General features: G+C 51.3%; 2 protein-coding genes across 5 annotated transcripts; both read right to left on the bottom strand.

Moving 5' to 3' along the window:
• Window positions 1–692: 692 nt before the first annotated feature.
• On the bottom strand, window positions 693–12,281 carry COX6B1 (cytochrome c oxidase subunit 6B1). The gene is made up of 4 exons (XM_055240057.2): window positions 12,127–12,281; window positions 8,775–8,891; window positions 5,090–5,190; window positions 693–879 (listed from the first exon to the last, which is right to left on the bottom strand). Exons 2-4 carry the CDS (start codon window positions 8,878–8,880, stop codon window positions 826–828), a joined length of 261 nt encoding a protein of 86 aa, XP_055096032.1. The 5' UTR covers window positions 8,881–8,891; window positions 12,127–12,281; the 3' UTR covers window positions 693–825.
• A 3,939-nt stretch (window positions 12,282–16,220) lies between these two features.
• ETV2 (ETS variant transcription factor 2) lies at window positions 16,221–19,423 on the bottom strand. 4 transcript variants are annotated; one of them, XM_055240048.2, is made up of 7 exons: window positions 18,964–19,420; window positions 18,590–18,686; window positions 18,422–18,505; window positions 18,074–18,154; window positions 17,365–17,844; window positions 16,747–16,859; window positions 16,221–16,440 (listed from the first exon to the last, which is right to left on the bottom strand). In XM_055240048.2, the coding sequence occupies exons 2-7, from the start codon at window positions 18,657–18,659 to the stop codon at window positions 16,240–16,242; spliced, it is 1,029 nt and encodes a 342-aa protein (XP_055096023.1). In that variant the 5' UTR covers window positions 18,660–18,686; window positions 18,964–19,420; the 3' UTR covers window positions 16,221–16,239. The 4 variants fall into 4 exon arrangements, with proteins under 4 accessions (XP_055096023.1, XP_055096022.1, XP_055096024.1 ...); XM_055240047.2 differs by having other exon boundaries at window positions 18,422–18,686; window positions 18,964–19,423; XM_055240049.2 differs by lacking the exon at window positions 18,074–18,154.
• Window positions 19,424–20,975: the final 1,552 nt, after the last annotated feature.

The raw sequence follows: 20,975 nt of genomic DNA, 5'->3' as shown, positions 1-20,975 counted from the left end.
GATTGAGACCCTGTCTCAAAAAAAAAAATAAATAAATAAATAAAACAAAATAAAATAAAATTTGTATCTCTAAGAGATACATATAGTTCCTTATTTCTGGATAAAATATAATCTTTATATATTTTATATTATAATCTATATAATTTGCTTTAAAATTATGTAGGGTGGGTGCACACATAGAAACTTAGGTTATTCTGTATAATCAACTATTTGACTCATTGACTGGCACAGAGAGGGTGGTCAAGGTTCAATAAAATTAAGTTAAAAAATGCTAGGCATGCTGGCTCATGCCTGTAATCCCAGCACTTTGGGAGTTCGAGGCAGGTGGATCACCTGAGGTCAGGAGTTCGAGACCAGCCTGGCCGACATGGTAAAACCCCATCTCTACTAAAAATACAAAAATTAGCCGGGTGTGGTGGGGTGTGCCTGTAGTCCCAGCTAGTCGGGAGGCTGAGGCAGGAGAATTGCTTGAACACCGGAGGTGGAGGTTGCAGTGAGCAGAGATCGTGCCACTGCACTCCAGCCTGCGTGACAGAACGAGACTCCATGATAAACAAACAAACAAAAAATTAAATTAAATTAAAACAAAAAGCAAAAACAAAACAGAAAAAATACTCAAGCCCCTCCCTGGTCAGGGCACTGATTCTAGCCCAGCTTCTTGCCACTGCCTAGCCCGTTCACATGCACAGTCGCACTTTTCCATTGAGTTTTTATTAGCAGGTAAGTCATGATTTAGGATCCCGGGGTGGGGATCACTGGGTACTAGGTCCCCCTTCACCATCCTGGAAGAAGGACGGAGGACAGGGAAAGGGAGATGCAGCCAGTTCAGATCTTCCCGGGAAACGTGCCTTCAGCCCGTTGCTCATCCCAGTCTGTGACCTGTGGAAAGACAGTGTTATTCCCTCCGCAGTGGGGAAACGGAATGGATGGACTTCTTATCTTCCTCACTTTGCCCACCTGTTTGTTCAACCAATATCCATAGGTACCTGCTGTGTGCCAACCTCTATTCCAGGGGCTGGGGAATCAGCAGTGACCCCAAAAGACAGAAATCGCTGTTCTGAACAAGCTGACATGCTGGGAGGAGAGTAATGGGCAGGAAAACCCCAGGCCCACTGCAGAGCTGTCGATGGGGAGATCTGTCACTGTACAGAGCTCCAAGGTTGGGCCCTACTTTGAAAACCTCAAGTCAACACTATGCTGTTTGTCCAAATAGGGGAGATGGAATAGCAGGCAGCTGTGAAAAAAAAAACGAGGCTGATTTATCTTCTGGCATGAATGGATGGATCTTCAAGATACATAGTCAAGTGCAAAAAAGGTGCCAAACAGAATACACAGTGCAATCCCACCACTGACCACAGGCGATGTTTAGTATAAACAATACAATGATGGAGGCTGGGTGTGGTGACTCACGCCTGTCATCCCAGCACTTTGCGGGGCCGATGTGGGAGGACTGCTCGAGCTCAGGAGTTTGAGACCAACCTGGACAACACAGCAAGACCCCCATCTCTACAAAAAATAAAAAATAAGCTGGGCATGGTGGCTCATGCCTATAATTCCAGCACTTTGGTAGGCAAAGGTGGGAGGATCGCTTGAGCCCAGGAGTTTGAGACCAGTCTGGCGAACGTGGCAAAACCCTGTCTCTACAAAAATTACAAAACTTAGCTAGGCATGGTGGCATGCACCTGCAGTCACAGCTACTAGGGAGGCTGAGGTAGGAGGACTGCTTGAACCCAGGAGTTCGAGGCTCCAGTGAGCTATGATACTACCACTGCACACCGCACTCCAGCCTGAGTGACAGAGTAAGACTGTCCCTAAAAAAAATAAAAAATAAATAAAAAAATATGAAAAGGCCCATATAAGGCCTATGTCAAGTTAACACTCCCTGAAAGTAACACTCTACTCTTTGTGGACCTCACAGGCAGTTACAAGCATAAACGTTTTTACATACATACACGCTCACATTTTATGCTGTAAGGCAGGGGTCCCCGAGCCCCAACCTATACCTACCAGGTACTGGTCTGTGGCCTGTTAGGAACTGGGCCCCACAGCTGGAAGTGAGTGGCAGGTGAGCGAGAGAAGCTTCAACTATATTTACAAGCACTCCCTAATGCTCGCATTACTGCCTGAGTTCCACCTCCTGTCAGATCAGCAGCAGCATCAGATTCTCATACGAGTGCGAACCCTATTGTGAACTGCGCATGCGAGGGATCTAGGCTGCACGATCCTTATGAGAATCTAATGCCTGATGATCTGTCACTATCTCCCATCACCCCCAGATGGGACCATCTAGTTGCAGGAAAACAAGCTCAGGGCTCCCACTGATTCTATAGTATGGTGAGTTGTATAATTATTTTATTATATAATGTAATAATAACAGAAATAAAGTGGACAATAAATGTAATATGCTGGACTCATCCTTACACCATCCCCAACCCTGCCTGTGGAAAAACTGTCTTCCATGAAACTCATCCCTGGTGCTAAAAAGGGTGAGGACCACTGGTGCAAGAACGAACAGTGGATGAAAGCATGGACAACAGAGAGGCTGAACCTGAATCCCTGCTCCATCACTTCCTAGCTGTGTGACTTTGGGCAAGTTACTCAACCTGTCTGGGCCTCAGTTTCCAATTTTGTAAAATGAGGATACTAATAATAGTACCTACCTCATACGGTTGTTTTAGCATGTTGACCTTATGTGATGTAAAGTGCTAACATGGCCAGGCGTGGTGGCTCACGCCTGTAATCCCAGCACTTTGGGAGGCCGAAGCAGGTGGATCACCTGAGGTCAGGAGTTTGAGACCAGCCTGGCCAACGTGGTGAAACTCTGTCTCTACTAAAAATACAAAGATTAGCTGGGCATGGTGGCAGGCGCCTGTAATCCCAGATACTCAGAAGGCTGAGGCAGGGGAATCGCCTGAACCCAGAAGGCGGAGGTTGCAGTGAGCTGAGATTGCACCACTGCACTCCGGCCTGGGAGACAGAGCAAGACTCCATCTCAAAAAAAAAAAAAGGGCTAACAATATAGCTGGCTCATAATAAATGCCAGTGGTGTGTGCCTACTTTATTTACATACACACACCACACCATAAAAACTCCATCCTTGCAGATTGACTCCTACTATACAGATTGTTCTGCAACTTGCTTTTCCTGTGTCTTAGCATTCTTTCTATGTGCCAGCATGTAGATCACCACAGTCTCCATAAAGACTATCAAGATAAATGTTTTAACTTGGGTTATTTCCAAATATTCTCCATTACAAACAACTCTGCAATGGGCATCTTTGTACATGAAGATTTTTGTACCATCCCTAGATGTGGAATTGCCAAGTTAAAGGGTAATTTTTTTTTATTTTGAAAGATTCAGCTGGGTGCGGTAGCTCATGCCTATAATCCCAGCACTTTGGGAGGCTGAGGCAGGCAGACTGCTTTGAGCTCAGGAGTTCGAGACCAGTCTAGGCAACATGGTGAAACCCCATTTCTACAAAAAAATACAAAAATTGGGCCAGGTGTGGTGGCTCATGCCTGTAGTCCCAGCTATTCAGGAGGCTGAGGCTGCAGTGAGCCGAGATCATGCTGCTGCACTCCAGTCTGGGCAACAGAGCAAGGCTCAAGAAAGAAAAGAAACAAAGGAAAGAGAGAAACAGTGAGAAAGAGCGAGAGAGAGCAAGCGAGAGAAAGAGAGAGAGCGAGTGAGAGAGAGAGACAGAGAGAGAGAGACAGGCACAGTGGCACATGTCTGTGGTCCGAGCTACTCAGGAGGCTGAGGCAGGAGGAACACTTGAGCCCAGGAGTTCGAGTCCAGCCTGGGCAACATCATGAGACCTTGTCTTTAAAAACTTTTTTTTTTTTTAAGCAAAGGGCAGGGGCATAGCAAAGAGCTATTAAATATTGACGACAGATTTGGTCAGATCAGGGCTGAAAGGACTGTCTTACTGTGTCATTATTTAGAAGTCCACACTGAAGTAGGCAGGGGTGAAATGACGTGTCTGGGACTTGCTTTAGAATACTTCAGCAAAGGAAAGAAGAAAAAGAAAAGGGGTAGATGAAGAAACTGTGGATAAATCTTGATAACTTGGCCGGGCGCAGTGGCTCACGCTTGTAATCCCAGCACTTTGGGAGGCCGAGGCAGGCGGATCACGAGGTCAGGAGATCGAGACCACGGTGAAACCTCATCTCTACTAAAAATACAAAAAATTAGCCGGGCGTGGTGGCGGGCGCCTGTAGTCCCAGCTACTCGGAGAGGCTGAGGCAGGAGAATGGCGTGAACCCGGGAGGCGGAGTTTGCAGTGAGCCGAGATCACGCCACTGCACTCCAGCCTGGGCGACAGAGCGAGACTCCGTCTCAAAAAAAAAAAAAAAAAAAAAAAATCTTGATAACTATTCACTTTGGGTGATGGATGTATTTGAGGTCAATGAATTATTCTCTCTACTTTGAAAATGTTCATAATAGGGCTGGGTGCGGTGGCTCACGCCTGTAATCCCAGCACTCTAGGAGGCCGAGGCAGGTCGATCACGAGGTCAGGAGATTGAGACCATCCTGGCTAACATGGTGAAACCCCGTTTCTATTAAAATACAAAAAACTAGCTGGGTATGGTGGTGCACACCTGTAGTCCCAGCTACTTGGGAGGCTGAGGCAGGGGAATCGCTTGAACCCGGGAGGCGGAGGTTGCAGTGAGGCAAGATTGCGCCACTGCCACTGCACTCCAGCCTGGCGACAGAGCAAGACTCTTGTCTAAAAAAAAAAAGAAAGAAAAGAAAATGTTCCTAATAAAAAAGGACAGGACTGCACAGAATTGTGAGCTACACAGGGATGGGAACCCAGTGCTGAGTGTGTATTTGGAGAGTGCATGAGTGACCTACATCTAGCAAAGTGCCCTGGTCACCTCAGCTGAGAGCACTGACTGGTTGAGAGGCATCAGCAGAAGGAGAAAGGGAGGCAATTCTAGGCGGGAGGAAAGGCATTGAGTCCTGGGACAGTGTGGTGCCCTGTCCTCCCTCTGCCCCTCACAGATGAGCTCCCACCAAGCCACCACACTCCCCTCTGCTAAGACCCCACCCCAGCATCCCAAGGGCCCTGGCAGGAGGCACATACCCAGGATGTGGGGCAGAGGGACTGGTACACACGCTGGTACCATTCACACACAGAGATATCGCCTCCTTTAGCGGTCATTGCCTTCTGACAGCGGTGGAAGTCTGTGAAGAAAGGGGTTCAAGTCAGCCCAGATCAAGAGTTGGAACACATTTTTTTTTTTTTTTTTTGAGGCAGGGTCTCGATCTATTACTCAGGCTGGAGTGCAATGGTGCGATCTCAGCTCACTGCAACCTCTACCTCCTCCTGGGTTCAAGTGATTCTCCTGCCTCAGCCTCTCGAGTAGCTGGGATTACAGGCGCCTGACACCACGCCCAGCTAATTTTTGTATTTTTAGTAGAGACAGGGTTTCACCATGTTGGCCAGGCTCGTCTTGATCTGCCCGCCTCGGCCTCCTAAAGTGCTAGGATTACAGGCGTGAGCCACCATGCCCAGCAAAATTACATTTATAAAGATGTTCACAGCCACACCATTTGTAAGAACTCCAAAATGGAAATCACCCAAGTGTCCAGGCATAACTGGACAGCAATGAAAATGAGCAAGCTATATGCCACAGCATGTATGGATCTGAGAAGGTACTGAATGAAAAAATCCAAACACAAAAGAATACACACAGTATTTATAAAGTTCACAAAGAGGTGAATCTAAACACGGTGGTAGCCGGGCATGGTGGCTCACGCCTGTAATGCCAGCACTTTGGGAAGCCGAGGCAGATGGATCACTTGAGGTTAGGAGTTCGAGACCAGCCTGGACAACATGGTGAAGCCCTGTCTCTATTAAAAATACAAAAAAATTGGCCAGGCACGGTGGCTCACGCCTGTAATCTCAGCACTCTGGGAGGCCAAAGCAGGCGGATCACGAGGTCAGGAGATGGAGACCAGCCTGGCCAACATAGTGAAATCCCATCTCTACTAAAAACACAAAAAATTAGCTGGGTGTGGTGGTACGTGCCTGTAGTCCCAGCTACTCAGGAGGCTGAGGCAGGAGAATTGCTTAAACCCAGGAGGTGGAGGTTGCAGTGAGCCGAGATTGTACCACTGCACTCCAGTCTGGGCAACAGAGTGAGACTCTGTCTCAAAAAAAAAAAAAAGTTGGCCAGGCACGGTGGCTCACACCTGTAATCTCAGCACTTTGGGAGGCTGAGGTGGCTGGATCACGAGGTCAGGAGTTTAAGATCAGCCTGGCCAAGATGGTAAAATCCCATCTCTACTAAAAATACAAAAAAAAAAAAAAAAAAAAAATTAGCTGGGCGTGGTGGCAGGCGCCTGTAATCCCAGCTACCAGGGAGGCTGAGGCAGAGAATTGCTTGAAGCTAGGAGGTGGAGGTTGCAGTGAGCCGACATTGCACCACTGCACTCCAACTTGGGCGACAAAGCAAGACTCTGTCTCGCCGAGCGCGGTGGCTCACGCTTGTAATCCCAGCACTTTGGGAGGCCGAGGCAGGCGGATCACGAGGTCAGGAGATCGAGACCACGGTGAAACCCGTCTCTACTAAAAATACAAAAAATTAGCCGGGCGTGGTGGCGGGCGCCTGTAGTCCCAGCTACTCGGAGAGGCTGAGGCGGGAGAATGGCGAGAACCCGGGAGGCGGAGCTTGCAGTGAGCCGGGATCGCGCCACTGCACTCCAGCCTGGGCAACAGAGCAACACTCCGTCTCAAAAAAATAAAATAAAATAAAATAAAAGACTCTGTCTCAAAAAAAAAAAAAAGAAAATTAGTTGGGTGTGGTGGCGGGCGCCTGTAATCCCAGCTACTCCGGAGGTTGAGGCAGGAGAATCACTTGAACCTGTGAGGCAGAGGTTGCAGAGAGCCGAGATCATGCCACTGCACTCCAACTTGGGCAACAAGAAAGAAACTCCATCAATAACATAACAATATAACATCACACATAACATATATAAAATAAAATAATAAACACGGTGTTAAAAAACAAAGCTGTGCCAGGCGCGGTGGCTCAAGCCTGTAATCCCAGCACTTTGGGAGGCCGAGGGGGGCGGATCATGAGGTCAGGAGATCGAGACCATCCTGGCTAACACGGTGAAACCCCGTCTCTACTAAAAATACAAAAAAATTAGCCGGGTGTGTTGGCAGGCGCCTGTAGTGCCAGCTACTCGGGAGGCTGAGGCAGGAGAATGGCGTGAACCCGGGAGGCGGAGCTTGCAGTGAGCCGAGATCGAGCCACTGCACTCCAGCCTGGGGGACAGAGAAAGACTCCGTCTCAAAAAAACAAAAAACAAAAAAAACAAAACAAAACGAAACAAAACAAAACAAAAAAAAACAAAGCTGTGAGGCCAGGTGCAGTGGCTCATGCCTATAATTCCAGCACTTTGGGAGGCCAAGGCGGGTGGATCACCTGAGGTCAGGAGTTCAAGACCAGCCTGATCAACATGGTGAAACCTCGTCTTTACTAAAAAAAAAAAAAAACAAACAAAAAATTAGCTCAGCATGGTGGCGGGCGCCTGTAATCCCAGCTACTCGTGAGGCTGAGGCAGGAGAATCACTTGAACCCAGGAGGTGGAGGTTGCAGTGAGCCGAGATCGTGACATTGCACTCCAGCCTGGGCAACAAGAGCAAAAAACTCAGTCTAAAAACAAAACAAACAAACAAAAAACAAACAAAACAAAGATGTGATCACCCCCAGTTAGTGGGGTCACTGCTCTCCTGGGGAGAGCAGGGTGTTGTGTTCCAGACAGGATATAAAGAAGGCAGGGAGGCCAGGCGCGGTGGTTCATGCCTGTAATTCCAGCACTTTGGGAGGCCGAGGCGGGCGGATCACCTGAGGTCGGGAGTTCAAGACCAGAGCGACCAACACGGAGAAACCCCGTCTCTACTAACAATACAAAATTAGCCGGGCATGGTGACACATGCCTGTAATCCCAGCTACTAGGGAGGCTGAGGCAGGAGAATCGCTTGAACCTGGGAGGCAGAGGCTGCAGTGAGCCGAGATCGCACCATTGCACTCCAGCCTGGGCAACAAGAGTGAAACTCCGTCTCCAAAAAAAAAAGAAGGCAGGGAGATGAGAATGTAGGCAATGTCTGCTTTTCTATCCAGGTTATGGTTGCACAAGGGGTTCACTTTAGAATTATTCATTTAGCTGTACATGTTTGTTATGTGCTTTCTGTGCATGTTACATTACACACACACATACAGCTTAAAAAAAAAATCATTGTAGGGGCCAGGCGCAGTGGCTCACACCTATAATCCCAACACTTTGGGAAGCTGAGGCAGGAAGATCGCATGAAGCCAAGAGTTTGAGACCAGCCTGGGCAACAAACTGAGACCTCTTCTCTACAAAAAAATTAGCCAAGTGCAGTAGTGTGGGCCTGTGGTCCCAGCTACTCGAGAGGCTGAGGTAGGGGGACCTCTTGAGCCCAGGAGGTTGAGGCTGCAGTGAGCTATGATTGCACCACTGCACTCCAGCCTAGGTGACAGAGTGAGACCCCGTCTCTGGAAAGAAAAAAAACAAAACCATAATAATAATAAAAAATTTAAATTAAAAAAAAATCATTGCAGAAACTAAAGTTTGTAACCCTAGCCTGAACCTGAACAGCAGGTGATGAGAGGCATGGGCCTTCCAGAGTAAGGATGTTCAGAATAAAAGGGAGGAGGCTGGGGTGGATGGGTCCCCTAGGAAGAGGCAAGCGGTGAGTGACTAGAGGTATGTGGCCAGGGAAAGGTCCTGCTTACCCAGGTAGTTCTGCCAGCAGTTTCTGGTCTGGTTCTGGTTGGGGAAGCGGCTGTCAAAAGGGGCAGTCTTGTAGTTCTTGATTTTGGTCTCAATGTCTTCCGCCATGGTGCTGAATCCTGGAGGCGAAAGGAGTGCGTGTCGGCAGGGGCCCTGAGCAAGCCAGACTACCCAGGATCAATGGAAGAGGGCAGGCACAGAACAATGGGCTGGGTGTGAACAAGTTCCTGCCTCTCAACATACACAGAGATGAGGGGCAGGGCGAATCCACACATCTGAGTGTGGAGGTCACAGCAAGGTTGGGGTACAACTCCTCAGCAAAATCAAGCCTGGTCCCCAGATAACATGAGTTAACACTCACTGAGTGCTTACTACATGCCAGGCGCTGTTCTACACACTTTACTCCTACAGCCACTCTAAAAGGTAGGAATTATTACTATCACCATTGCCCAGACGAGGAAGGAACAGGGTGTCTAAGTGACTTCCTAAGCTTAAATGGCATAAAAATAAATGGTGGGCTGCCTCCGTTGTTGGCATAATCTACACTGCAAAGATTCTTAATCTTTTTGGTGCCACAAACTCCTCCGCAGTCTGATGAATCCCATAAACCTCTCGCTGAATTTTTTTTTTCTTTTTTTGAGACAGAGTCTTGCTCTGTCAACCAGGCTGGAGTGCAGTGGTACGATCTAGGCTCACTGCAACCTCCACCTCCCAGGTTCAAGCAATTCTGTTGCCTCAGCCTCCTGAATAGTTGAGATTACAGGCACCCACCACCACGCCCTGCTAATTTTTTTGTATTTTTAGTAGAGACGAGGTTTTACCATGTTGGTCAGACTGGTCTCCAACTCCTGACCTCAAATGATCTGCCCGGCTTGGCCTCCCAAAACGTTGAGATTACAGGAGGGAGCCACCAAACCCAGCCTAAATATGTTTAAATGTATTTAAAAATTGCATAGGTTCCATGAGTACATGAAGTGAAAAAAACCTGCACAGCATCACAAAGAAAACCAGTTATATCAAGCTGAGGATTCATTAAGGAATACAATATTCGCCGGATGTGGTGGCTCACACCTGTAATCCTAGCAGTTTGTGGTGGGGGCGGGGGCGGGGGGGGGTGGATCACCTGAGGTCAGGAGTTCAAGACCAGCCTGGCCAACATGGTGAAACCCTGGCTCTACTGGCCGGGCGCGGTGGCTCACGCTTGTAATCCCAGCACTTTGGGAGGCCGAGGCGGGCGGATCACGAGGTCAGGAGATCGAGACCACGGTGAAACCCCGTCTCTACCAAAAATACAAAAAATTAGCCGGGCGTGGTGGCGGGCGCCTGTAGTCCCAGCTACTCGGAGAGGCTGAGGCAGGAGAATGGCGTGAACCCGGGAGGCAGAGCTTGCAGTGAGCCGAGATCGCGCCACTGCACTCCAGCCTGGGTGACAGAGCAAGACTCCGTCTGAAAAAAAAAAAAAAAAAAAAAAAAGAAACCCTGGCTCTACTAAAAATAAAAAATTAGCTGGGCGTGGTGGCAGGTGCCTATAATCCCAGATACTCTGGATGTTGAGGCAAGAGAATCACGTGAACCCAGGAGGCAGAGGTTGCAGTGAGCCGAGATTGTGCCAGTGCACTCCAACCTGGGCAACAGAGCAAAAACACTGTCTCAAAAAAAAAAAAAAATACAATTTTGAAGTAATCATGAGTGAATATAGTATTTTGTGACATTTGCAGTTATAATGTGATATAAGAATATCTGTGATTTTGGGTGGGGCACGGTGGCTCACACCTGTAATCCCAGCACTTTGGGACGCTGAGGTGGGAGGATCACTTGAGCCCAGGAGTTCAAGACCAGCCTGGGCAACATGGTGAAACCCCATCTCATCTCTACAAAAAAAATATTAAAATTGGCCGGAAGCGGTGGCTCACACCTGTAATCCCAGCACTCTGGGAGGCCCAGGTGGATGGATCACCTGAGGTCAGGAGTTCGAGACCACCTTGGCCAATATGGCGCAACCCCATCTCTACTAAAAATACAAAAAATTAGCTGGGCATGGTGGCGTGCACCTGTAATCCCAGCTACTCAGGAGGCTGGGGCAGGAGAATCACTTGAACCCAGGAGGCGGAGGTTGCAGTGAGCCGAGATTGTGCCACTGTACTCTAGCCTGGGCGATAGAGTAAGATCTTGTCTCAAAAAAAAAAAAAAAAAAAAAAAAATTAAAATTAGCCAGGTGTGGTGGCGCGTGCCTGTGGTCCCAGCTACTAAGGCAGGATCGCTTGCGCAGGGAAACAGAGGTTGCAGTGAGTCAAGATTTCTCCACTGCACACCAGCCTGGGTGACACAGAGACCCTGTCTCAAAAAAGGAGAAAAAAAAAAAAAAAAGAATGTCTATGATTTTCATTGCTAACAAAATCACAGCTGCTGCTAGTACTACCGAGGTTGTTGCCTCAAAAGGTTAGTAAAAACACAGATGTAATTCCACCCCCCACCCCAACTCAAGTACTAGCATTCTTTGAATTCTACCAACTCTGCGGACCCAGGGTTAAAAACCTTTAATATAATGTCTCTGAAGAAGTGACAGTGTTCATCGGAAACCTGAGAGAGAAGTGTCTATATTCCAGGGAATCCTAGGAGTCGTGAGGCTATACAAAGACTTGCAGAGCAGTGTCAAATTCAAGCGACGCAAGGTAGTGGTGGGGGGTCTGGAGCATTAAAACAGTCTTTAGGTGGGCAGGTGGGGTAAAACACCAGCTGCTGGGACACAGACGCAGTAGGGTGAGAGCATTAAAACAGTCTTTAGGTGGGGAGGTGGGGTAAAACACCAGCTGCTGGGACACAGACGCAGTAGGAAGGATCGTTACCGGCGAGATCTCGACCCGGTATCTGAGGATGAGGGTGCATCGGAGATGACGCTGCGGCCCCTCCAACGTCCAAAAGGGAGGATGGACTGGACACCTGGGAGCCAGGCTGCGGCCCAGGCAAGACGCGAGAGGCCACGCCTGTGAATTAGCCAAGAAAAGCCCTGGAGGACAAACTCCTGGGCCAAATCCTGGTTGCTGTGTAGGCTCAGCTAGGTCGCTTGGTATCTCTGAGCCTGTTTACTGACAAAAGGGGATAATCGCGGGCCATATCTCATAGGGCTGGTGGGAGAGTTAAATGAATTAATTGAAGTTGTTTGGGATGTTGCCCGGCATCAAGGAACAACCGTATCATTGTTAGCTCTTACGAAGAACAGAACAACAGGGCCCCGGGGTCCAGGGAGGCCGGACGCCGCCAGCCGGAAGCCTCAACCCGTTCTCAGGGAAGCTGGGGTCCGGCTCCTCAGCCCGCTAGACTGGGGTCCCAGGTTACAGAACCCTCCACACTCACCTAAAGGCACCCCGGATGCAACCTGCAGCTCAATGTGACCCTCAGCAGACACCACAGTCGGACAGGAAGCGGAACTACGACCAGCCGGAAGCTGAGAGAGGTGGGGACTAGGGGAGTTTTCCGAGCGGCTTCAGCTCCCTCCCAGGAGTCCACCGAAGTCATTCAAGCCACGCCCAGCAAGAGAACTACGACTTTCTACTGGGCTAAATGCTTGTTCATCATCACTTCTGGCCCAATCGTGAGCTTGCGCGGCTGGGGCTCGGGCGCCTGTGGTTACCCGGTCTCATCACTTCCTTATCTTCACTCGGAGAGAGCGTTATAGATCCCGGGGCTGGCTGGAGGGTAGGTGTGGGGAAAAATGTCCCAGCGAAAGTACTTTTATTAATGCAAGAAATATTTATTGAACGCTTTTTCTGTATCAGGTATTTCTTTTCTTTAAAAAATTTTTTTTCTTTTTAAATTTTTGAGACAGGGTCTTACTCTATGGCCCAAGCTGGAGTGCAGTAGCGCGTTCTCGGCTCACTGCAACCTCCGCCTCCTGGGTTCAAGCGATTCTCCTGCCTCATCCTCCCGAGTAGCTGGCATTACAGATGCGCACCGCCACTCCTGGAGATATATATATATATATATGTGCATTTTGTAGAGATGGGGTCTTGCTGTGTTACCCAGGCTGGACTCGAACTCCTTGTCTCTAAGCAATCCTCCCGCCTCGGCCTTCCAAAGCGTTAGGATTACCGGCGTGACCCACCGTATCCGGCCATCAGGCACTTTACGGGTTGAGAAAGCATGCTGCACAGAACACAAAAATCCCTACCCTTATAATATTAAATAATTACAGCGCCAGTTGTTAGGGGATTGAAAACAAACCAGTCTCTCCCCAGGTGTCACTCGTCAGGGTATGAGGAATGCCCGGATTTTACCTCCCTGCTCGTTACCATCTTTTCCCAAACCTCAGAAAGCACAGATTAACAAAGATTTGAGTGGCCAAAGGCTCAAGAACCTGTCTTGCATCCCAGGCAGGTGGGGTTAGGAGTTAAAGCTTGGATCTGTGAAGGGTCTGGCAGAAAGGATTCCATTTGGGAAAATGGCTAACTCTGTCCTTCTAGCCACAGAGTTGTCCTTTTCTCTAATCTTTCTCTTGCACCCGATAGCTGACCTATCAAGAAATCTTGTTGGTTCTGCCTGTAAATATATCCATAATCGTCCTCTAGCACATTTGGTTTAAGCCATCATCACCTTCAGACTGGGCTATTGCAGTAGCCCACTCCCTGGTCTCCTGACTTCCAGCTGCCCTCTGCAATGTGTCCACCTAGCCAGAGGAACACTGGTCTGACTTTTAGTCTAAAGCCAATGTCCTTATAAATGATCTACACAATTTGGCCCTTTTCTTTCTTTCTTTTTTTTTTTAAACTGAGTCTTGCTCTGTTGCCCAGGCTGGAGTGCAGTGGCACGATCTTGGCTCGCTGCAACCTCCGCCTACTGGGTTCAAGCGATTCTCCTGCCTCAGCCTCCTGAGTAGGTGCGATTACAAGCGCACGCCACCACTCCCGGCTAATTTTTGTATTTTTGGTAGAGAGGGGATTTTCACTATGTTGGTCAGGTTGGTCTTGAACTCCTGACCTCAGGTGATCTGCCCACCTCGGCCTCCCAAAATGCTGGGATTACAGGCGTGAGCTGCCCTACCTGGCCAATTTGGCCTTTTTTATTTTATTTTATTTTTTATTTTAGACAGAGTTTCGCTCTTGTTGCCCAGGCTGGAGTGCAGTGGTGCGATCTCGGCTCACTGCAACCTCCACCTCCCGGGCTAGAGTGATTCTTCTGCCTCAGCCTCCCGAGTAGCTGGGATTACAGGCATGCGCCATCACACCTGGCTAATTTTGTAATTTTAGTAGAGATGCGGTTTCTCCATGTTGGTCAGGCTGGTCTTGAACTTTTGACCTCAGGTGATCTGCCCGCCTTGGCCTTCCAAAGTGCTGGGATTACAGGCGTGAGCCATTGCACCTGGCTATGTCTGTTCTTTTAAATTATGTTTACCTCTTTTTGCCTCCCTCAATAGAAAAGAATCATCATAAAGGAAGAATTTTTGTCTGCCTTATTCATTCACCATTGTATCTAAAGCAGTGCCTGGCACACAGGTAGTGCTCTATAAATATTTGCTGAATGCAAGAATTTCTTGTGGAAATGAAGGAGGCATCTGGGGACTAGGAGAGGGAGCTATGAAAGAGAACTGCTTTCCTTCCTCTCCTATCTGGCCTTTAAAGCTTCTCACATACCATCTGGGGTGCAGTGTCCAGACGGAACTGGGTCAGGAACCTCTTCTTACACATTCTGTGTCCATCAACATTGTGATTATTTGTGGAATTACCTGTTTACGTGCATGTATTCATCCCCTGCAATGAGATCTTCCTAAAATCGAAATCCCTTTCCCTGCTTAAAACCCCTTGATGGGGGCCAGGCACGGTGGCTCACTCCTATAATCTCAGCACCTTGGGAGGCCAAGACAGGTGGATCACCTGAGGTCAAGAGTTCAAGACCAGCCTGACCAACATGGCGCAACCCCATCTTTACTAAAAATACAAAAATTAGCTGTGCGTGGTGGTGCGCACCTGTAATCCCAGCTATTTGGGAGGCTGAGGCAGGAGAATTGCTTGAACCTGGGAGTCGGAGGTTGCAGTGAGCTGAAATTGCATCACTGCACTCCAGCCAGAGTGACAGAGCGAGACTCCATCTCAAAAAACAAAACCCTTGATGGCTCCCCAGGAGCCCTGGAGACAGTCCAGGCTCCTCACCACGGCCCACAGATCCTTTATGAATTGGTCCCTGTTGCTGCTGTAGCCACGTTTATTTTTAATTTTTTAAATAGAGATGGGGGTCTCTCCTATGTTGCTCAGGCTGGTCTGGAACTCCTGGCCTCAAGCCATCCTCCTGCCTCAGCCTCCCAAAGTGCTGAGATTACATGTGTGAGCCACTATGCCTGGCCCACATTGATACTTTTGAGCAGTGGTATGAGATCGTCCACCTCTGGGCCTTTGATCTTGTTCCTTCTGCCTGAAACATTCTTTGCCCACCTGATTTCTCAAATCAGCTGTCTCCTCCAGGGAGTCTCCCCTGACCCTTCTCCTCCTGGGCTAGATCAGGTCTCTCCTTTTGGCCCTCCCTCAATCCCCTGGAGTCTTCTCATCCCAGCTCAAAACACTCTGGTGATGGGTCTGTCTTCCCACTGGACTGTGAGCTCCTTAAGGGGAGGGTCCAGGGCTGTCTTGGTCCCTGCTGTATCCCCAGCATCGCTCACAGGACGACCACACAGCAGGCTCTCTTTAGGGGCTCAGTGGCTCTCAGAATGGCGTAGGCTTTCTTTACAGTGTAGGTCTGAGTCCTGTGTCCTCCAGCTTGGAGTGGGGAAAGAGTGAGTGGTGTTGGGGTGCAAGCACTGGTTTTAATTCTTTGACGATCCCTTGCACTGGGAGGACACACAGCACAGTAAGCCCTTTTCAGGGTCTGAGTCTTCTCTTCAAGGGGACACAGCAGATATACTCTCATGATTGGGTCTGATTCCTTTACAAATCCCGACACAGGGCAGGGACACAGTAGGCCCTATGGGCTTTGGGTTTAGTTTCTTTGCATGTCTCATCACAGGGCGGGCACATGGCAGGCTCCCTGAGTCTGGGTCTCCTTTGGTCATTGCCCAGCACTGGAGGTGAGTGGTTCCTTATCCCAAAACTAACCACAGAGGTGGGAAGTCCGCGAAGACTGCGGAGGGAATGAAGGCGGGGTCGAGAGGCGGGGCCTAAGGGGGCGGGACCCGGGAAACTGACGGCGAGGGGCGGGGCTTAGGGACCTGGGCGCTTAAGAGACTTGGGGCTGGTGGCCCGCACTTCAGGGTCTTCGGGGAGGAGAGGACTAAGACACTGCAGTCTTTTAGGGAGCAAGGATCCAGGCCTCTGGATCATGTGAGAGGAAAGAGATGAAGGCCCAGACGCCTGGGTCTCCGAGGTGGGGAAGCCAAATTCCAACATGCGGAGCTGCACACTTAGGCTCCCTAGCTGGTGTAGTCAGTATCAGCGAGAAGAATGCAGCAGAGGAGCACGCGCGAAGAGGTTTGACCGGGAATTTTTATTGTGTCTCTGCTCCCCGTCCGCCCCCTGCACAGTCCAGATAGGCTAGGCTGGGCACGCAGCCCCCGAAGCGGTACGTGTACTTGCGCCCCCCGCTCTTGCGCACGATGTCGCGGCGATAGTAGTAGCGCAGGCCTCGGCTCAGCTTCTCGTAATTCATGCCCGGCTTTCTCTTGCGCTCGCCCCACAGCCGAGCCACCTAGGACAGAGGTCGGGCTCGGTCGGAGTGGGAAGGGGCGGGGCTTGGCGATAGTGGGGCGGGGCGGGCCTGGGGGCGGTGTGCAGTGCAGACCTGGACGAGGCCTCGCAGAGCCGGGTGGAGAGTGGGTTGGTTAAGGCAGGAGTCCAGGCGGGAGACTGGGTTTGAGAAGGGTTGGGCGGGGCCTCGAGTGGGCCGGGGAGGGGCGGGGCCGAGGGCTAGGCGATTGAACCTAGCCCTTGGGCGGGGCTAAATAGAACCAGAAGAGACGGGGCAGGATTTGGCTGGGCAGGGGAGCTGCCCCACCTCTTTGGGGTCGCATAGCTGGAACTCGCGGCTGTTGCCAGTCCAACGGATGCAGCTGCTACGCGCCCCGTCGTGGAGCAGCTCCAGGAGGAACTGCCACAGCTGAATGGGACCTGCGGGATGAAGGGAGGGGCACACTCAGTCTTCCCGGCCCTAGATCACACCACTTCAATGATCTAGAGGTGCGGGTCCTCCCAACTCGGGACCCAGGAGTCCGGATCCCCCCCTTCTCTGAGATCCACGAGTTCAGATCCCTCCATATAGGGGACCCAACAGTCAGCCTTGGAGACTCAAGCGTCCAAGGGCCCAGTCTCAGAGATTTAGGAGTTTGGCCTACCCATCTCGGAGACCCAGGAATCTGGGCCTTCATCGCTTTCGTTTTATATAATCCAGGAGCCTAGGTCCTCATCCCCTTGGTCCCTATAAGACTACCAGTGTCTTAGCCCTCTCCTCCCCAAGGACCTGGAGTGCGGGCCACCGGCCCCTCCTTCCTCGAGCCCCTGGTCCCTAAACCCCGCCCCCTCACTGTCAGTTTCCCGAGCCCCGCCCCCTTAGGTGCCTGGGTGCCGGCTCAAGACTCCAGCTTTGCCCTCCCCGCAGTCTTTGCGGCCCTCTCACCTCGGTGGTTAGTTTTGGGGCATCGAACCAAACTGGCACGGTCCGACTGCGGGCTCGGTTCGGAGGAAACGGTGAGAGCTGAGCTCTGGTACCCCTTCAAAGTGATGGTGCCATCCGCACGCAGCCCCGGGTTCCAGGAGGTGGTACAGTCCGGGCCCGCGGGCCCGCCCCACGAAATGGTACAGTCCGTGTGCGGCTCCCAGCCCAGGCCACTGCCCCAGTAGGTGACGCCGTCGCGGCCCACAGAACAGTCCCAGCTGGTGTTACTCCCGGCGGTCTGGGCGCGCGACCATGAGGTGGCCCCTCCCGCCGCGGGGACACAGTTCTGGCCCGCGGCGCCTTCGGAGCCGGCGGCGGGGATGGGGCCCGGGCCGGGAGGGGCGGGGCACAGGGTCTGCGAGGCTCCGCTCCAAGAGTCCCAGGCTGTGCATGCCACGTCTGTCCAGTCTCCCGACCACGGAAGAGCCTGAGGGTCGGGCTCTGTGAGGAGTAATGGATCCCGAGTGAGGGCAGCCCAGGTGCCCCCTCAAAAACTCTAGGGGTCTCAGCTCTCAGCCCTGGCACTTGGGGGCCGGATGTCCCGTATCCAGGTCATGCCACCTTGAGGGCGCTGGTGTTCTCAGTCCTCAAAGATCAGGGAGTCTACACCTCCAGCCCCGGTGCCTCGGGACCCCAGTCCCCACCTCCCACCGCCTCTCCCCACACTCACCCTCCCCCCATGGAACTTCTGGGTGCAGTAACGCGGAGCCCCAGTCCAGCTGTGGGAAGCTTGCCAGGGATGAGCTTGTACCTGAGTTTGGGGAGGAGTGTGAGCAATGACAGAGACCCCTTAACTACCCACTCTCTAGTCTTTACTTGTCAGGGACTGGGAGTTATGACCCCCCAGCCCCTATTTCAGCACCCCGCGCCCCCTTTTCCTTCACCCTCAGGGGGTCAAGCACGCGCCCCCCCCACCCCCAGTCCCAGGAGCCTAGGCACGCCCCCCTCCTCCCTTTGCCCTAGGATCCCAGCCTCCCCTCTTCTTTTCCAGCACTCAGGGGTCCCAGCCCGAAGCCACCTTTCCAGCATGTCTCTGCTGTCGCTATCGGCGTGTCCCCTTGGAGTGCCGGATCAGGGAAATAGAAGCCTAATTCGGCTCCTTCTGCAGGCGATAAGGGGTTAGGGTCAGCAGAGGCCCCACTTGGACACCCTCCCCACACACGTTGTGGCAGCCTCGGCAGCCTACCAAGCCCTGCCAGCTTGTTCCCTGGAGGCACTTCCTGTGGGGATGCCTCATCCCAGTTCCACACGTCCATGGATGCGATGAAGGTCTTCTGAATATTCTGGGTGGGGAAAAGTCCAGATGGCAATGGGTGAGCTGGTGACACTTGGAGGCCCTGGAGTCTGGGCCCCAGCCCGAGCTTCCCTCAGAGCCAGGAGTCCAGGCCTCCGCTCCCTCCTTCCCCAGGAGCCTAGAATCTTGGTCCCGGGAATGAGGGACCCTAGCTCTCTTCCTCTGTCAGACCCAGGAGTCCAGGCCCCTGGCTTCTTGGGAGTCTAGTCCCCCAGGTCCTTCCTAACCCAGACACCCAGGCATCTAGTCCTCAGTTCATGGCTCACCTCTGGCGGGTTCCTCTGCCCCCAGCCGGGGGTCTCAGCCCCATTTCATACCATGCACCCCCTCCCCCAAGGGCCTGGGCAAGGGGGAATTTTCCGAGACGTCAGAGCAGGGGTCGCAGCCAGGCTCAAGTTGCAGGGGCAGGGGCGGGGCCGAGCCTCGACCTCAGCCTTGGGGATAGGTGCTGGCCTCTGGGGCTGCCCTGCTGCAGGGGTGGCGTGGGCTTGGAGCGGGGCTTGGGGAACAGCGGGCTGGGTGAGGGCGGGGCGGAGGCTGGGAGAAGTTTACGGGGTGATGGGGGCGGGGCGAGGGGCTTGGTGAACAGGCTGTCTGCCTCAGGGTCTTGATCCTGCGACATGGGGGGAGTCAGGGGAGAGGGTCTGGGGTCAGCTGGGCTGAGCTGGGCTTATCTGCAACAGGAAGAGGGATTTCCGGCCAGATCCCCCCACCCGCCCCCAGCGTCAGCTGACGTCACAATCGGCAGAGTAACTGCGGGGGCGTGGAGCAGGAGTGAAGGCCGACCCAATCCCCCACCAGGCCCAGTAGGGAGGGCGTCCTGGGGCTGCTTCCCAGGAGTGCCAATCATAACAATATTGACATCAACAATTTCAACAATAACAATAGTAGCAATAACAGCCAACATTAAATGAGGGCTCATTGTGTGAAACCAACTGTGCCATACCCCTTCATTGAATCCTTCTGTAAGGCAAGTACAACACATACTCTCATTTGATGAAGGGGGAAGGTAAGGCAGGCATCCTCCCACTACTGTCCTTCTCCAGACCCCATGCCCTTCCGTGCTCTAACAGTTTAGGACAATTGGGGAAAATGGAGTATGAACTGAAAATGAAATATCATAGAATTCTTTTCTTAGATTTGATAATGGTATTCAGGATGAAAGATATCATTTAGGAAATGAACTCAGAGATGAAATGTTATAATGTCTGTAACTTGTGGTTGGGTGCGGTGACTCATGCCTGTAATCCCAGCACTTTGGGAGGCTGAGGCGGGTGGATCATGTGAGGTCAGGAGTTCTAGATCAGCCTGTCCAACATGGTGAAACCTAGTCTCTACTAAAAATACAAAAAATTAGGCCGGGCGCGGTGGCTCACGCTTGTAATCCCAGCACTTTGGGAGGCCGAGGCGGGCGGATCACGAGGTCAGGAGATCGAGACCACGGTGAAACCCCGTCTCTACTAAAAATACAAAAAATTAGCCGGGCGTGGTGGCGGGCGCCTGTAGTCCCAGCTACTCGGAGAGGCTGAGGCAGGAGAATGGCGTGAACCCGGGAGGCGGAGCTTGCAGTGAGCGGAGATCGCGCCACTGCACTCCAGCCTGGGTGACAGAGCGAGACTCCGTCTCAAAAAAAAAAAAAATAAAATAAAAAATAAAAATACAAAAAATTAGCCGGGCGTGGTGGCAGGTGCTTGTAATTCCAGCTACTCCGGAGGCTGAGGCAGGAGAATTGCTTGAACCTGGGAGATGGAGGTTGCAGTGAGCCAAGATCATGCCATTGCACTCCAGCCTGGGGAACAAGAGCGAAACTTCATCTCAAAAAAACAAACAAACAAAAAAGTCTGTAACTTGCTCAAATAATTCAGCAAAAAACAACAACAAAAAAACAGCTATACATGTAACATATACATACATGAAATATTTAGGACATACCTAAACTATGAAATTGTTCATGTAAAATTCAGTAACTGGGTGTCCTATATATATATAAAATATTTTTTGAGATGGAGTCTCACTCTGTCGCCCAGGCTGGAGTGCAGTGGTGCGATCTCAGCTCACTGCAACCTCTGCCTCCCAGGTTCAAGCAATTCTCCTGCCTCAGCCTTCCAAGTAGCTGGGATTACAGGCAAGCACCACCATGCCCAGCTAATTTTTTGCATTTTTAGTAGTGACGGGGTTTTGCTATGTTGGCCAGGCTGGTCTCGAACTCCTGACCTCAAGTGATCCACTTGCCTCAGCCTCCCAAAGTGCTGGGATTACAGGCGTGAGCCACCATGCC

The sequence above is a fragment of the Symphalangus syndactylus genome, chromosome 13 (genome assembly GCF_028878055.3).
Source record: "Symphalangus syndactylus isolate Jambi chromosome 13, NHGRI_mSymSyn1-v2.1_pri, whole genome shotgun sequence".
NCBI lineage: Eukaryota > Metazoa > Chordata > Mammalia > Primates > Hylobatidae > Symphalangus > Symphalangus syndactylus.
The sequence above is the reverse complement of the archived record's forward strand: the minus strand, read 5'-3'. Positions and strand labels throughout refer to the sequence as shown.

Bases quoted from the DNA above. Each gene is read 5' to 3' on its own strand.
- COX6B1 (XM_055240057.2), bottom strand. From the start codon at position 8,880: ATGGCGGAAGACATTGAGACCAAAATCAAGAACTACAAGACTGCCCCT. The intron at 5,191-8,774 runs GTAAGCAGGACC...CTTTCTTCACAG, and splicing joins CTGCTGGCAGAACTACCTGG to ACTTCCACCGCTGTCAGAAG. The intron at 880-5,089 runs GTATGTGCCTCC...GTCTTTCCACAG, and splicing joins CCCTCTGCCCCACATCCTGG to GTCACAGACTGGGATGAGCA.
- ETV2 (XM_055240047.2), bottom strand. From the start codon at position 18,659: ATGGACGTGTGGAACTGGGATGAGGCATCCCCACAGGAAGTGCCTCCA. The intron at 16,860-17,364 runs GTGAGAGGGCCG...TTCATCCCGCAG, and splicing joins CCCCAAAACTAACCACCGAG to GTCCCATTCAGCTGTGGCAG. The intron at 16,441-16,746 runs GTGGGGCAGCTC...CCTCTGTCCTAG, and splicing joins AGCTATGCGACCCCAAAGAG to GTGGCTCGGCTGTGGGGCGA.